The sequence below is a fragment of the Leptinotarsa decemlineata genome, unplaced genomic scaffold, assembly GCF_025532065.1.
Source record: "Leptinotarsa decemlineata unplaced genomic scaffold, Ldec_3_MD MMD2_tig00000882_RagTag_RagTag, whole genome shotgun sequence".
NCBI classification, from domain to species: domain Eukaryota; kingdom Metazoa; phylum Arthropoda; class Insecta; order Coleoptera; family Chrysomelidae; genus Leptinotarsa; species Leptinotarsa decemlineata.
The window spans coordinates 13,943,445-13,960,734 of NW_027412556.1; the positions used below are offsets into that span (position 1 = coordinate 13,943,445).

Genomic DNA, 17,290 nt, shown 5'->3' on the forward strand with positions numbered 1-17,290 from the left:
CGGAGCGATTCTATACTATTCATATTTCCTTCCAGTTCATCATTCAGTCCTTCTCTGGGCAAGTTTACACGTTGTCTACCCACCCGTATGGGTGCCGCGTCATTCAGCGCATTTTGGAACATTGCACGCCTGACCAGACGACTCCCATTCTGGCTGAATTGCACCAGCACACCGATCAGCTTATTCAGGATCAGTTCGGAAACTACGTCATCCAACACGTTCTTGGTATGTACCTGTTTTCAGGTTTTCCTGCTTTCTTTGTTTCTGTTGAGAAAGTTATCGCTAACAATTTTTCCAGAACACGGAAAACCGGAGGATAAGTCGCAGCTCATCAACAGCGTCCGCGGAAAAGTTCTGGTATTAAGCCAGCACAAGTTTGCCAGCAACGTGGTGGAGAAATGCGTCACCCACGCTACAAGAGCAGAAAGGGCGTTGCTCATCGAAGAAGTTTGCGGATTCAATGATAAGTAAGTGTGATCTGTTCTATTTCATTAACAATCAACAGAATTGAACGATTCGTCAAGTAATTCTAAGGGGTATGTAGGAGTTTCACAATAATTTTTTTTGGGATTTGAAATATCAATCACTTGTTTCGTGACCACTTTTTTTTCCTCATAGCATAAGTAGATTAAAGCCAGAGCCCAAAAATCTAAGCATTATCCAACAAATCAGGCTTGTCCTTGAAAGACAAGCCTGCAATGACACAGTCTATGAGATCGATTGAAGACTCAAACCACAAATACAAATAATGAACAAAGCTCTCGAAGGTAATTCGTGGAAATGCCAAACTTCAATATATAAGTTGTAATAAACGCACATCTGTGGAATACATGTTGGAAATACTGTCTCTCATGTCTGCTAAACAAAGAATAACACTGAATATGCTAATATTTATGTTTTAAATTAAACACAATATGTTGCCAAATTTTCTGAGTGATCAGTTAACCTACACAAGTAGTATTCATACACACTCCACTAGAAATAGAATAGGAAATTTTTATATAAACAGAGAACATATAGGTTGTGACTCGTTGTATAGTTCTAGTCTGATTGCATTTAATAATTTGCCAAATCATATAAAAAGCTGTGATTCATTAAATTCATTCAAAAGAAAATGTAGTGAATATATTTCAAGTAATAGTCATCAATAATTCGTCTTGTTTTCTAGTTTCTTGTTTTTAAAATGTGACTTGTCTCTATTTTTATACTTTTTTGTTTTGTATTTTATACGTGACTTACTGTACTATGAAGAGCATTATTTGCTAATAAAGAGTAATTATATATTACTGTAAAATGAATGTTAATTTCTCAATGGAAACTATATTGATACAGATTATTACAGTTGAACTGATAGTAAGTCACCTCCCATTTCTTTACATCATATCATGCCCAATCTTCTCTTCTCATGCACTGGTTTGCATAAAATTTTGAATATTCTCAACAAATGTATACTTTTTAGTATGCTGATATAAGATAAGTTTATAATTTCTTCCTTTACGGAATATTTCTGTTAGTGCAAATAATTAATTTTTTTCAGCGCTCTCCACGTGATGATGAAGGATCAGTACGCCAACTACGTCGTCCAGAAGATGATCGACGTGAGCGAACCGACTCAGCGTAAGGTGTTGATGCACAAGATCAGACCGCACCTGAACTCGCTGAGAAAGTACACATACGGAAAGCACATTATCGCTAAACTGGAGAAATACTTCATGAAAGCTCCAGGATCTTTGGGCTCTATCGGAGGGGAGCTCGGTCCCATCGGTCCCCCCACTAATGGCGTGCTTTAATTTCCGATGTTTCCTTTGAATCATGCCTAAGTTAATTTTATAATTTCGACCGACCGTGGGTACGGTTCCAGTATTTTCATTTTTATTTACCTTTTCCTTTTTATGGTTCATTTTTTCCGTATTTTTTTATCATTTTTTTTTAATTTGTAAGGTTAGCGTAGTTAAGCATCATCGTGTATACATAAAATGTCTGTATTATAGTTGTAATTTATGTAATTTGTCTTTATGCATCTATCTTCATCGTGTTGATTGGCTTTTGTTTTATGACCTGTCGGCCAGGTGTTTTTTTCCTTTTGGATGTTTAATTTTTCACTTTTTTACAAGAGCCGTGGTTGAGTTGTTCCGCGTAGGAGCCTTACAATGAATAGATTTTTCGTTAGCGATTTGGATAAAACAAAAGGCAAGCAATGTCAAGTAACGTGCATGTTCATTCATGTGTCTCAACTAACATTAAACTTAGATGGTTGTATAAACATTTTTAAGAAACGAATCTCAAATTTTATTTTAAATTTCGCACGGATGAAACCAATGAAAATCTAAAATGTACATAAACAACTTTTTAACGACTTACAAAAGACCAACCGGCAGATAACTTGGAAATTCTTAAGTATCCCCCAATTCTCATCCTGACAGTATGTTAATAATTGTGATAAGGTCCTCAGGAAAATAGACTTGAACATCATCATCCAAATCGAAACTTTTCTAGAGCCGCACGCCACATATATACATCATCCACCACCAGCTTTCTCAGTCTATTTGATTGCCTAATTTATGGATCATTTATATGGAAAATTGAAACACAACTGATAAAAAAAACAAATAATAGTATATGAGAAATCATCTAAGGCATTTTTCGGGTAAGTTTTTGGACTAATACTTGTTTTTAAGTGTGCCCATTACACTTTTTCATCAAAATATTTTTGACTATGGAATGATGATGGTATCACTTCACAGTGCCCAGTAGTATGGGCAGCCTACACCAATTGGCATTCACTCGAAGGAAAGTATAATTTTCAACTCCCAATAGGGTGTAAAGTTTAAATTAGTGTGTATCCATGATTTCTTTGTATCTTCTCATGAGAATCTTATTTTAGACAAGTAGAAAAATCATATCCTGTTGAATTTTTTTGAAACCAAACCTGACTTTTTTGATAATTTTACTACACAAAAATTTGTAGCATTCATTTGAAATGAACTGCAAAATCAACCATTGATAGTCATAGTTCCAATGTAGAGTCTTTTTTTCGGCCTCTGTATAAAACTTCAATTTATAATTTTGAACAAGTAAGAATGCTTGCTAAGTCGTTGGTGCATTTTAAAATCCAAATGGCGTTCACTAAAAATGAATTGTTACTTTTCTCAAACCCAAGTTTTCTTGTTTTCGAGGAAGTTTAATATATTCACAAGAGATCATGGTTTCACATAAGATGCCAATAACACACACTATCGATTCCCTCATACCATATTATTTTTATTAAAAGAGCATGTGACCAAATTATTCTTGAAGCTTTGTGAAGTTGATGTATTACAGAATACAAATGGTAATTGCCAAAAATGAATTTGAAAACTCTTTTTAAACCTAATTCATGTTCTTTAGAAACATTTATACATAGCGAAAGATCATGATTTTACATCATAAGTTACCAATTACAAGCAATATTATTACCTTCATACAATATAAATTGTAGTAAATATTTCAAACCTTTTTTTGTATCAAAAATTTTATATCTGGTTAGTTTCTAAAGTCGTTCTCATGTTCTTAATTGTTTTATGTTGGTCCATCTAGAAAGTCCAAGTTCCGACTAGTGTAAAATTTCATTAGTCTCTAAATTACAACTTATTCTAGCATCTTTTTGTTCATGATAACGAAAAACTACATACCCGCATGTCGAACGTCGTTAGATAATTTCCTTGTAAGTTCAATTTTCCATATTAATGTTATGAGATCCCTTTTAAAATTTGATGTCACCATATGCATTGCATAATACACACACAAACACGCGACATACGCTGCATTTATCTTAGGTATTAGGACGGTTTTTATCATTATAGAGAAGTTCTTAGAAATCGTAATTCTGCACCGGATTCCGATTTTAATTTCGATGAATACTCCACATCGAAGGAGGCGCGGATTCTCTTGCTTTGCGTAAATTGATTAAATAAATGGATATTGGTTGAAATCCAAGAATCGTTTTCTTAAATAAGAGAATCTCTCACGCCCCAGTTGTTTGTATAAAATACGTTCATTTCACGAAATTCACAGAGATATATTTATTAGCGAATCATGTTCAGATCAATTTGTAAAAAAGTAAAATTTTATGAAATTGTAAATTGACGTTATGTAAATATAATTTTGTAAAAGTAAGTTGTAAAAATGTATAATTTTTCTGTAAATAGTGAAGTGTTCTATCGGAATTACGACGCGAATTCGGCGGGAATGTAGGTATGGTCTGTTTGAAATCTTTAAAAAAATCCTCGTAATCTAGATGAATTAACGAGCTCTTATTAATAATATGATAGGAATTATATAAAGTAGAATTTGATGGCACGTTTCCTTTACAATTAGTAAGCGTTTGCAACATGTATTTGTAACGATGATTGTAAAGTTTTCTCAAATTCCATTACTATTATTAATATTTAATGTTCTATGGTATAATTTTATTGCATTTATGACTGTTTTTCGAGCTAATATCTAGATATACCACATATATTTGTATCATTTAGTAGTTGTTTCACCGATCTACATAGTGTAAGAACAAACACGAACGCGTGGCTACTTTTTACACTTTCTGGCGAAACTCAATGGATAAAAATTTGTTCATTCCCATAACTAAGGGACAAAAATTGAGAGTTATTTTTAATTTCATTTCTAATTGAGTTTGTAAAGTTTTGGTTACTTTTTTCTTTTACATAGTGAATAGTTTTTATTTGAAATTTACACTGGAAACAATATTATGTACGAAATAATTTACGACAAAGTTACGCTTTATTTGATTATTTGTTTGGAATATTATGTTCAGTTTGTGTTTAGAATTTTCGAAGTTGATTCGAAACTGAAAATTTCACCGATTATGGACTGATTAATTGTTGGCGTTCCCTACGGATCCACTCCGGGGCCGCTGGTTTGCGCATAGATTTTATCAATCTACCTAGTGAGGAACAGTCCGTTTGTGTAAAAAATACGCCACATCCCACCGATGGCATACGATTCCCGGTCGCATTTGGCAAGTGGACAAGAGTGATACCCGGTTTTGTATTATATGTAATATAGTTTCGTTCATAACATTTCCAATCCAGCCACTTCAGCGCCATTAGACGCGGTACGCCCTGTACGTTTGCCGAGCGCGATCGAGAATGAAAACAGTAAACCACCGACCACCACCACATCTCTCTCTCTCTCCCCCACTCCGCTAGTGATATGTATATATAAAATATGTGTTAATCATTCTTAAATTGTATCACATGTATTTATATAGAAAAGGAAGTGTTTAATAGTGTAATAATGTAAAATAATCCATTTTGTACTTAGAAATTATTTGTATTTTTATCATGTGAAATGATTCGGCAAGGCGCTGCGGTCGACCCTCTCGAATTGGTGGTTTCGGCGGAATGTTGACTTACCAGCGGTGTTTCTCGAAAATGGTGGAAATTCCATAGAGTGATAATGGTTCTTATTGAAAGTATGAGTTGCAAAAATGATAAGTGGATTCTCACGTTATGACGTCAGAATAACAATGGTTATGGCAGCAATAATGACTAATTGAAATATATAAAAAGTTTATTCATAATATGCATATATGCAGAAGGTCAAGTTTATATAAACGTAAATAAACATACGGCGTTCAACTTGAGGTAAGGTACTAAATTATTAAAATTTATTCATCATTTTCTATTACCAAAATTTCAAAAATATCTACAGCTGCATTTTTTTCAACTTTAAATTTTTGCAGTAAATATTTCAAATTTATTAGCAGATAGTTGATATACTTTCAAGTCCTAAAATTAGCTATTCGTTTTATTTACTATAAATCATCATCAAACCTGTTTTTTTCCATATTTATCTGCTATTCCCTTGCAAAGTTGGTGCTTTGATAATAATATTAGTATAATCTGCAAAACAGTGAATATTACCTTTAATTTCAATACATGAAAAATAATTAATTGTATATTGAACACTAGTAGTCCTAAAACTGTACCCTGTGACACTCCACTATAAGAAAGTTGATCTTGAAAAAAATTAAACCAATATCGAAGAAAGAGAAGAAACACTGACATCGCTGGTTACCTTTCAAGAAAACTCTTGATAAATAACATTTATTACTTTTATCAACCCTGCTATTGTTGCTATACTAGTAATGATACTACACATTTCTACTTTTCATTTGGACAACTTGTATGAACTGTATAATAAAATACTGAACCTGAAAAAAAAGTTTTTTTCATGAGATATGGACTTTTTCCACTGCAAAAATTAGCTCCATTCTGAAAATTTCTGATTCTTATTTATTTCCAGTAGTCCAATAAAAATTTGCAAAAATTTTAAGTTTTACAACCAAAATTTATAATCTCAACATTCAACTATTCTGAATTTAAAAAGTTACGAAACACAAAAAACGTAAAGGAATAATTGTGTAACTAGTTACTGTAGTTCCAGAGGAAAAAAACAATTTTTACTAAAGTATCTTCTCCAAGAAGTTTTTTCAATTTTTTTTAAAGCTGTGCAATTATACCAATTGAAATTTTCAATATTAAATAAAATTAGCATTCAAAACTGGTGATTTTAAACAGATATTTGTAGATAAATTGTTATTAACTTTCATATTTCGAAAGAGGAGTTTTTCTGAAAGTTTTACAAACATTTTCTTTTTAGACAAAATTTTGGTATACAGATTTAAATAACAGATTTTTTTCTTCAAAATAAATATTTAATATTCCTGGTATTTCAACATCATTACAGTAAATTATTAAATAACTTCTCAGTGTTGTTCAATAAGTGTTCTTTGAAGCTTTTACAACTTTTTATTCAGGTAATATCCTTGTGTTGTGCCATTTTTGATAACATAAATAAGTTATGAAGCATATAAAAATTGTAATAGCAATAAATGGAATCAGAAATTATGAATATTTGTGAGAATAAAAACAAAAAATGTAATTGAAGAATTCAGAAACAAATCATTAGGGAATTGATTCATTTAATGGCATTATTCACTAAAATAACTGAAAAAAAAAATGGAACAAATCAACTTGAAACAATACCTTGAGTTGTTTATTTCAAGCTTATTTTACAAAATTGGGCAACCAATTATATTACCATCAGTTCCAAATCCTTCTCATCAAAAATGAAAAAAAATTATTTTGCCGAAACTAACCGAGACGGACCGCCGAAAACGCCGCCATTTTAAAATAGTGCGGTGGGGAGCAAAGGTAAGATGGCCAATTCCATTGGAGATGGCAGACTGATGTAAAGATACTAAACAAGATGTAAAGTGTAAATTCCATTTGGTTTTCACGTTGTAAAACTGTATAATACATGTGTAAAGATATGATCCGTTAAATTGTAAACTATGTATTCTAAATTGGAACAGTCTGTTTGTTTCATTGTATTTTGCGGCGATGATCGCAAAAAATGTCGCCCGCTTGTAGGGTAGCTGGACGGGGATCACTTTCGCTCCGAGGGTTTTTAGACAAAGTTAGCGATGCCGAACGCAAAGGATCTTCGAAATAAGACTTTAAGCTAGGTTTTGGAACAGTCGGTTGGAGTAACCAAGAAATGGCGTTACAAGTGAGTAACATTGACATTGAAAACCACGAATTTTTGGTTGATAATTTAACTAAATGAAATGAATTTCAATTAGATGAATTTCAATGAACAATATTCATTCATTCTTCGAGGTTATGAACAATGACCAACGCAAAATTTATGCAAAAAGGTCATTTGACATAGTTGATGATAAGATAATAATAATGATTTAATAATAATAGTAATTTCTAATTTTAATTTTCCAATCATAAATAAAAACATTGAAGAAGTTAGGCAAATTTTATTCATTCAATTTTGCAACTAAAATTGTATAATTTCCAGTAAAACTATTTAATGACAAACTGTTAGTGTAATCATGGTATGTTGATAATAGTAAAAATTATTTAAGTTTCTCATAAATTGAAACAAATGGTATAAAAAGTCAAAAACTTTTTGTCAAATTAACAATATTTGATTTAACACTTTCCCAATTATTTGAAAATATCCTCCGGGGTTATCCTGGTTTATAAGAATCCTTATTAAATATATTCATGAATTTTTCCAGATTTCCTATAAAGCATTAATTACCAAAAATATTGGTATCTAAATATTTCCAGAAATATGGTTACAAAGCAGTTAGTTATTAGAAAGAAAGTAGTTATTAGAAACAAAGTAGTTATTAGATAAAATATTTGAACTCTAATAGGTTACCAAATGTTGCGTGATTTTCGAATATCCACAATTCAAATACCTGTTTACCCAGAGAATAAAAATTATATTTTGATTAGTATTTTCCTCTCTCGAGTTAAATCTTGTTTTTTCAATTTAACAAGTCCAATTAAACATTTTGATTTCCACTTTTGAGAATTCAATTTTTGTATTAAACTACAAACTTTCAATATTTTATTTATTGAACCTCCTTTTTTTGTCAATATTCTATATTCTACTACTATATCAATTTTTTTTATTCCAAAAAAATTAAGTCGTAGTTTATTTTTGAACTGTTTTCAACAGTAACGGAAACAAATGTGAAAACATTCATAATTTAAACCTTCAAAAAAGACGTGATGTAAAGAATCGATGAAAATTCAAATTTTTAAAATCTAAAAATCCAGCATTGGCGAATGATGAGCTTTGGATATTGCTCTTTCTTGAAAATGAAAAAACTTAGGTGTTACTTCGTGATTGATTTACCATTTCTATATTAAAACTGAGGAATAATAATGATTTTATAACTTTTTTTCTCAAAAATAACAAAAACAATGAAACAAATGCAGTTACACTGAAAAAACTAATCAACACATGATTTCCAATCGACAGTTCCTTTTTTTTTTAATGTAAAGAGTTTTCAAATAGAAATCGGCGCCATTTGTCTTTTTCAAGAATCCATTGCGTTCGGATGCTAATGACCTCGGACTATTATGTTCACAACATTATGGCTCTCTGCGATTCTACGGCTGTATACTATATTTATTATGCGATCTGTTTCAATAAATGTGTACATTTAGTTATGGAATGCATGCTAGTTTTGTTAGAATATCCATATGTATGATAATGTATTTCGATTTTATTATTTTTTACCACGGTAGTAATAAACAATAAACAATTCAATGTTTGCTTTTTTTTTATGTTTCTATTTCAGTTTTCATTTGAGCAGGTTAAGGCGCTTTTTCTTCTGTTAATTTTTAGCAAGTGTCGGGATGTAAATTTTATTGTCCCTAGAACTAGACTGTTCGATATTGAATCACAAATAAATGTAACAAAATATGTTTGTGCCTTCTTTCTATTCTCTATCATTGTAGAAATTTGACCAAAAAATTGATTTGCAGCTCAGGATAATTTGGCAAAAAGGCAAAGGAGCTTGAAATAAAGTTGTAGAATATTCTATCTAATGTAGACTATGCTTCCTAATAATATTCAAGAGACATCTGAAAATCGCTCTTGTACAATATTGCCAAACTGATTCAATTGAAAATGAATGTGCTACAACCAAAGCTTTCAAATATATTTTCTGTGTGTTTCTCAATGTATTTGGCTTTCAACCTTCCACAATCTGAAAAATGAATGAATCTAGATTAACTGAGAACCTGATGAAGTGCTAAGGTTTCTTTACAATTTGAACATTCAATGAGATATTGTGTACAATGTAGATGGTTAAGATTTACGTTTAATTTTTTTTTGTTACTTGGTATATTACATTTTCATCCGATATGTGAAGTTTACGCATAGCTTCGAGTTCTAGACCCAAAAAATATTGGTCCCTACTTTTTTGAGGTAACAGTGGCTACAAAATTGATGAATAAAACTAGAGGAACATATTTAAAAAAAAAGTTGATGAAATCTAATGAACGAAACGGCTAAAAAAACGACCTTAATATTTTCAATCTTGGCCTTTTTACGATTGATTTTGAGTTTTGAGAACCATTTTGTAAAGAAAACTATCAGGTATATACATTGTTCTTTCCATCAATTATTCTTATTTGATGGGCAAAATTTAAAAATGTCATAAGGTACTAACTATCTATTCATGGATTTAACTATTTTGCTGTTTGTGAAAAGTGGAAAACTCAAGAACTATCAAGACATAGCTTGTTTATCCAATGATATAAAAATGCACAATAAATGAGCATCGAATAACCTTTTACTATTCTCTCTAAATTCACAAGTTTCATGAAGCTTATAGAGTTTGCATTTCAAAAACTAAAACCCCACTTTTCCTCAGCACTATATATACTTCTGAGGGTGCTTATGAGAGAGCAGTTGATTGGTAATTAGAATGATTTTTCTATAGCAAGTTTAGGTACTAGCCACTGCGGACAAGCTTTGATTGGTCAGCCGAGGTCAAACATTGCATTCTTCACCCAGCCAAGTATCACCCAAGTATCACCCAGCCAAGTATATGAAGTTTATCCAGGAAAAAAAAAGAAAATATATGTGGAAAGCACTGGAATCCTACAGAATTGGAAAATATTCATTTCTCCCATCAAAGATGAGTGACTATGATTTTGAATATATCCAAAAAAGAACCCACTTTGTTTTGATAGCAGCAATAATAAATATTATTGCAATGGGAATGTTCCTCAATTTGGGTTCCAACAGCAAATGCAAGTTGGAACAAAATAAAGTTGAGTTTAATTCATGAGTTTTTCAAATTCACTTCGAAAAGTATCCAAATTGATGTTTCAAATGTTGGGTTTTAATTTTTAAAGAGATTTGTTTCTAATTCACATATCGGCAACAGCGCCTATATCAAGTTAAAATAATTTATATGTACCTAGATATTCTACTTTAAAAAAGGAAAATTATCTTTATAAATCAACAATTAAGGCAAAATATAAATTATAGTTTAATACCACCTCCACAAGCCACATAACAGTTGTTTTGTAATTTAGTTATATAGAGGAAGATAGGTTAGGTGCACAAAATGTCATGTCACAGAATGTCTCGGAACTCGGAACATAAGTAAACAGAACAGCACGCCTCTGAAATATGTCATGTTTGTTTGTCTCATACAGGTAACAGATTCATTGTCCTTTATTAGCTATAACCGATGTTGCCAAATGATGAAATAGATGTTGAATGCATTATTCCATTCCTCTTTTTTAAGAATTTGAATAATTTTTTAAAGCTCGTTTATGAAAACTACTTGATTTTCGTCAGGAGGAACATTCCTCAATAGCATCGAATCTTCGAAGTACACCCGGAGAATGAAACCTTCTCTTGTATATATCTTGTATATCAATATTCTTTCAGGTTTGGAGTACAAACTGATTGGAGAAAAAGTGATTTCTGCTCATTTCACAGATACTCTCTAGTACTTTGCAGAAGTGAATAATCTTTTAGAATTTCGTGTAATTTTCGGGTATAATCACAGTGTCTTCTACAAATGTTTACATTTATGGGTATACAATTAATATTTTATTTTTTTATACATATTTTACTATATTCATACGTTACTCTTGTTTTTTCAATAGGTAACCATTTGAGTTTATATCTGAATTAGAACACATATTGATAACCTTTGAAACCGATTTCTATAGATTCCAATATATTTCTTTTCAGATTTTTTGCTTGAATGTGTTTTTTTGTGATTTTGTGTGAAACTGTGAGTGTTTTCTATGAGATGATTGGCGTAGTTGCCATTTTGTTTATTCAATCTAATATTCCCCTTATTGCACAATAATACTTCTCAAATGCTCCTCAAATCTCTGGTTAAAACTGTGGCCAGTCTGGCCTATATATAAGTCGTCGCACTTGAGAGCACTTATATTATCATAATATCTAGCTCTATGCTAGTAATTTCTCAGAAGACAGTCTGCAAATACATATGCGTTCTGGGATCCCAGGGTTGAATATCAAGTGTGATTTGGCACTGATCTTATTCCGCATTTGATCATTCTTGCCAAAAGTCATTTGCTCTTCCTGTTCGATATTATTTGATCAAATAAAGATATAGAATAACAAAGAAAAGAGAAATGAAACTTGCTATGTTTTTACCACTTTTATTTGTAACTAACGTTACTGCAGTTTCGTCCTATATGGACATTTTCAAACTTATACAATTGTATAAAACTTATATAATTGTATAAAACTTATACAATTGTATAAATTTGAAAATGTCCATATAGGACGAAACTGCAGTAACGTTAGTTACAAATAAAAGTGGTAAAAAACCTAGAAAGTTTCATTTCTTTTTTCTTCATTATGATTTCCTACCACGTAGTAACGGCTACATCCATCAATTTATATAGAATAACTTTTGGCAGGAAAGACCCAATCCGGAATGAGATCAACACCAACAAAACATACGTATTACAACATTCATAATTTTTCTGAAACTGAAAAACATAATCAACAACTGATAGTCAATAGGTGTGATCTGGTTCTACGAAATTCAGGTTCTAGGACGTCAGGATCATGCGCAGTTGATAAAGCGATTTCTGGTTTATTGAGGACAGGTTCTGATTGATGAATCCTCTGTTCTGATTTCGACTGCGAAATGATGCTAAACCCGAGAATACGCTAAACTGTCTTTAACCGTCCTTCGTTCTTGCTCTCGAACCTGAACTGTTGAGAACTGTTCCCGTTGCTCATGCGCATTCATATGGAAATTTGTTTGGGTTATTTTCTAGGATGTTTTTTTATTTATTTGATTTAAATTATTGATGATTGAGGTTAGATAACTTTTGAACTGACTATAAGAATACGCTATATAACGAATGTTTGGAATACAAACTCAGTAGAGAAAAGTGTTTTTTGTATAATTCAGTATTTATATAAAAGTATTTGTTTGAAAAGAATTTTTCTTTCGTCTCATTCAATGTTTATATGAAAGTAGCTGTTTCAGGAGGGCTTTTTCTTCCAGTTTGTGTCTGAAAGTTACTTCTTTGCATGATCTACACATGTATGTATAGAGTTACTACTTTTAAAATTGATTGCTTCCTTCCTTTCTTTGGAAGATTCCCAATTTTTCTTTTGTATCAAGATGGAGTAGTAGAAAGCGAAAAACTTTCCCAAAAATGTATTACTCCTAAAAATATAATCCTTCCAATATAAAAAATGAACATGATCAACAGTATTTTCTCGTCTGCATCTCTTAATATATAAAATAGGTGGCACAGTGGGCACAGTGGTCTCCTCAAAATGCGTTTTGGTTTAACTAACTGTCCGAGACTATTTCGGACTGTTTGAGATTTTTTGCTTCTACGTATCGTGTCTTGCGTAGTTTCCAAACAGTTCGGATGTTAGTACCAGAACAAACCTAATTGAAGTTCAGTTTCAATTTTACATGGAACGTTTATATCAGAGGAAAGAGGAATTGATGTTCTCAACCTTAGACAAGGAAAGATACCTAATCTAAGTTCTCAACATCGATCGTGGCTGTGCAATGTCAAAGTATGTCATGTGGATGTCAATTCATGATGAAATAAAATGGTTCCAAATAATTTTTTCACTCGTTTCTCTTTGCAAATGATTCTTTTTTACTATCTCTTTCACACTCTATCTCCTTTCTCTGTCGCTGCACCTTCCAAAACCTTCGCGGAGGCCAGCGTGAGACACCTCAAGGTTGCCAAAGAGAGTGTGTGTTCGGCGGGTCTTGGCCTACACCTGCCAATATAAAGGAGATGTCTCCTAGTGACCTGTCCACCTTCCTGGAAAGGACAGAATGGACGATATCCTAGGAGGACAACTCCTCGGGAGGATGTACAATGGGTCACATGTGGCCTAAGTGCTGTGGGTCTACACTCACCCTTCCTACTCTACAGATACAGATGAGTACAAGTACAAAGATTACAGGTATTTTCGTTGATCTTGTTCTCATAATTTTCATCAGTAATTAGTTATTCAGTAACCAGTGAAAGTCCTCATAACCCCATCATTTGATGATATATTCAAGAATCACTAAGTTTAGTTTAGTATTGAATGCACCACAGAAATTATTGTATAGTGAAATACGAGTTGCGAGTTTGTGAATATCAGAATAAAACGTCAAACACGTCTGACTGTTATTTGACAAGTCAACGAGATAGGCTGGGGGCACGAAACTCGCGACGGCCGAACGGTGGCGACTGAGGGGCGGCGCGGGGAATGAGGATGAGTATCTCCCGTGGCCACGAAACGCCACCGATAGTTTCGTGCGCGTCACGTATACTATCGATGTTGGTGTATGCATCGCCACCGTTCCGCCGTCGCATCGCCTCGCAATCGCTCGGCCGTCGCCATTTTCGTGCCTGCAATAGTAAAAAATATCCTTGAAAAATAAAAAAAAAATACATAAAAGGAAGACCGAGAAAAATGTATATGTAGCTTCGTATATTTATATTTTCTGGACTTACCGGAATACTGAATACGCGGTGAGGTGAAAGATACGACGTCTGTTCAAAAAATAAGGTGAATTTTCATTTTTTTCAAAAAATATTCATCAATTTTTTTTTGTTCCCTCCAATGTAGTCTCCCTCAGATATAATATACTTGTACCAGTGTTTTTTTCAATCCTCGAAACAGTTCCGATATGCACTCTTTGGTATGACCTTGAGCGCTCAGCGATTCAGTTTTCATCAGCTCAATTCGTCGTATAACGCCGTCCTTTGTGAACAGGAAAAAGTCATGGTGGAGGCACAAATCTGGTGAATACGGTGGCTGAGATATGATCACGCTGTTGCAATTTTGGAACGAACTTTACTGCCCCACGCTTCATGCTCAAAATTTACGGAAAAACTCCATGGCATGAGCCAATCGATATGCCGACATCCGTAGCAACGTCTCTAATAGTGATTTGACAACTCTGTATGACAATTCTCTCCACTTTCTCAACATTTTCTTCAGTTATTGATGTGCTGCGGCGTCCAGGGCGAGCGTCGTCATTTATTCAGTGAGGTGTATGTTCAAAAATGTAGTCTACCTGGAGGTTAGGATTTTTATTTATTTTAATGTAATATCCAACCTCGGTGGTGAATTTATAATGCACTAATTTTCTCGTAACATTCTCTGGAATAACAAATAAATGGCTAATTAATATAGAAAAAACATCATTTTCAAAAGCTTTTTTGATGTTCCATTGCTCTCTCAAGGAATTTTCACTGTTTGTAACCCCCCCTGTTTTGAAGTTTTCAGTAGAGACGATTGAAGACAATTGAAATTTCGTAACCAAGGTGAAATGAGCTTAAGCTTAATTCCATTAAAAAAAGAAAAGAAAAATAAGCAGTCATTCAATACCAATAAGTGAAAACAGCACAGGTAAAACACAGTAAAGCACTCAGTATTCACAAAATTTCAGAAATGTTAATCAGATTCCTCAATCGAAATTCTGAGGCATGACCCACACAAGGAAAACGGAAGTGAAATAATATTTTATTCTGCAACATATGCATCAGCAGGTGAAACTCAAGGTGAAACGTTCAGCCCAAAACTTTTAGCATACACGCAAAATCCCAAAATCCGAACAAAAAAGAGAAAATGTAGTGTGTGCTAGCAATCGCACTTGAAAAGGAGAGACCATTATGAATAAAAAAATTGAAAGTTGAGAGTAGCGTTAGAGATTAGTTCAACACTACTTTTGATGTAGTTACCTTCTGGGCATAATTTAATTGATAAAATACTTCTACACTAAAATACTTCCCAGGTATTCTATATTTTCAATTTTCCGTAAATTCCCATCCAGTGTTAAATTACGTAGAAATTGAGGTTTTCTCTGGAAATTGGCATCACAGCAAAATGTATAATCGTTAAATCAAGAACAAAAATTGACAAATGACAAGTGACTGAATGTGAATGAGTCATCCTGCCGTACAAGTTTATCGGAAATTGGAACGCTTTCCTAGTACTGATACGGTAGAACCCTTGCTTAGAACATTAATTCTGTCAGAGCATAATTTTTTGTACTACATTTTTTACAATCACAAACTCTGAAGTTAAAAATTGTTTTAACTACGACGCGACAACTATGAACATTTTAACAATTATAAAAATTCAATAAAAATATTTCTGATTTCAAAAACATGGACGCAACAGAAATTCAAGAACTGCAAATTGAAAATGAGACATTATGTATGTTAGATAAATACGTTTTTAAAACGGATGACTGTTTTCATAAAACTACTGAAGAAGATGAATTTTTAATAGATTGCATCAAACAAAAAAGAAATATTTAAGCTGTCGAAAGTTTCCTATTTCCATTCTTCTATAAGTTCGAAATTTTGCTGAAGTTGAGAAACAAATATCGAGGGACAGAAGTGTGAAATGACAAATGACATATTTTTTAAAAAATAATAAACTTCTTTGCAATTCAATTCGCGACGTTGAAATGAATCAAATTTCTAAAGGTTTTCCGATATAGTTCACGATAAAAAAATCCGTGGGAAGCGGTAATGTTTGCGTTACTTCATTTCCAGCCACAAAAACAGGATTTACCTATACGTTTTCTATGGAATAAAATAATCAGCTTGGTTTGAAAAGTTGAACATGTACTAATCACGTCCTTTGATAACTGTCAGTTCATTTGTTTGGATTTTATTCACTTTCTGAAGTAACAATTCAATTTGGTAGTGTTAACATGATTAGTCTCTGTATAATAAACACTTTCTCAATATGTATCAAATGGATGGCTTTTCAGGTTGCTATGTAGGAAGGAAACTGGTGCAAAAACTCACCTTTGTTCAATAATCTAGCAATCGCATCTGCACAACCTACTCTTCCACTCAAATTGGCACAAAAAGAAAGTCTGTCACACTGTAATTTTTAAAATTGTGTTAGAAAAACAATCAAACTATTTTCTTAAAGTGGTTTCAATACCTGAATTCCATTTGAATGCTCTTTTGCTCGCAACTTAAGCTGAAAAAATATGACTAACCGATACAATTTCCAATCAACTTCTGACGTTCTGACTCCGTCAGTAACCAATCAGGATCTTCATTAAAATCATAGGTATGTCATGGCCTCTGTGATTTGAATTCAATAGCGTTTTCCATTGGTAAAACCAGTGCTAGACGAGTGCATATTTTACGTTCCATTGGTAAAACGAGTATTAGAATCAATCAAAGTACGACTTTCAAGATTGGTTTCATTTTTTGAATTATTCAGAAGGCCCATTGATAAAACAAATTCTTATGTATTTGTAAACCCATTTTTAGTTTGGAAATTACTCAATGTGGAATTATTCTTTTGTCTGTTATGTTAAACGTCAAAAGTTTCATTTTATATGTTGCACTCAATATATTGTGATTAGATTATGAGCTGTGAATTGGCGCAATGGTTATATGGT

General features: G+C 32.6%; 1 protein-coding gene across 9 annotated transcripts in view; it reads left to right on the plus strand.

Annotated features, from left to right (window-relative positions):
- Positions 1-9,141, plus strand: part of LOC111517713 (maternal protein pumilio) — a 402,140-nt gene extending 392,999 nt beyond the window's left edge. For all 9 annotated transcript variants that reach the window (XM_074175054.1, XM_074175059.1, XM_074175057.1 and 6 more), the window contains 3 exons: positions 36-225; positions 299-467; positions 1,538-9,141. In XM_074175054.1, the coding sequence (XP_074031155.1) occupies positions 36-225; positions 299-467; positions 1,538-1,790 (612 nt within the window). In that variant the 3' untranslated portion in view covers positions 1,791-9,141. The remainder of the gene's footprint in view (positions 1-35; positions 226-298; positions 468-1,537) is intronic.
- The last annotated feature ends 8,149 nt before the right edge of the window (positions 9,142-17,290 follow it).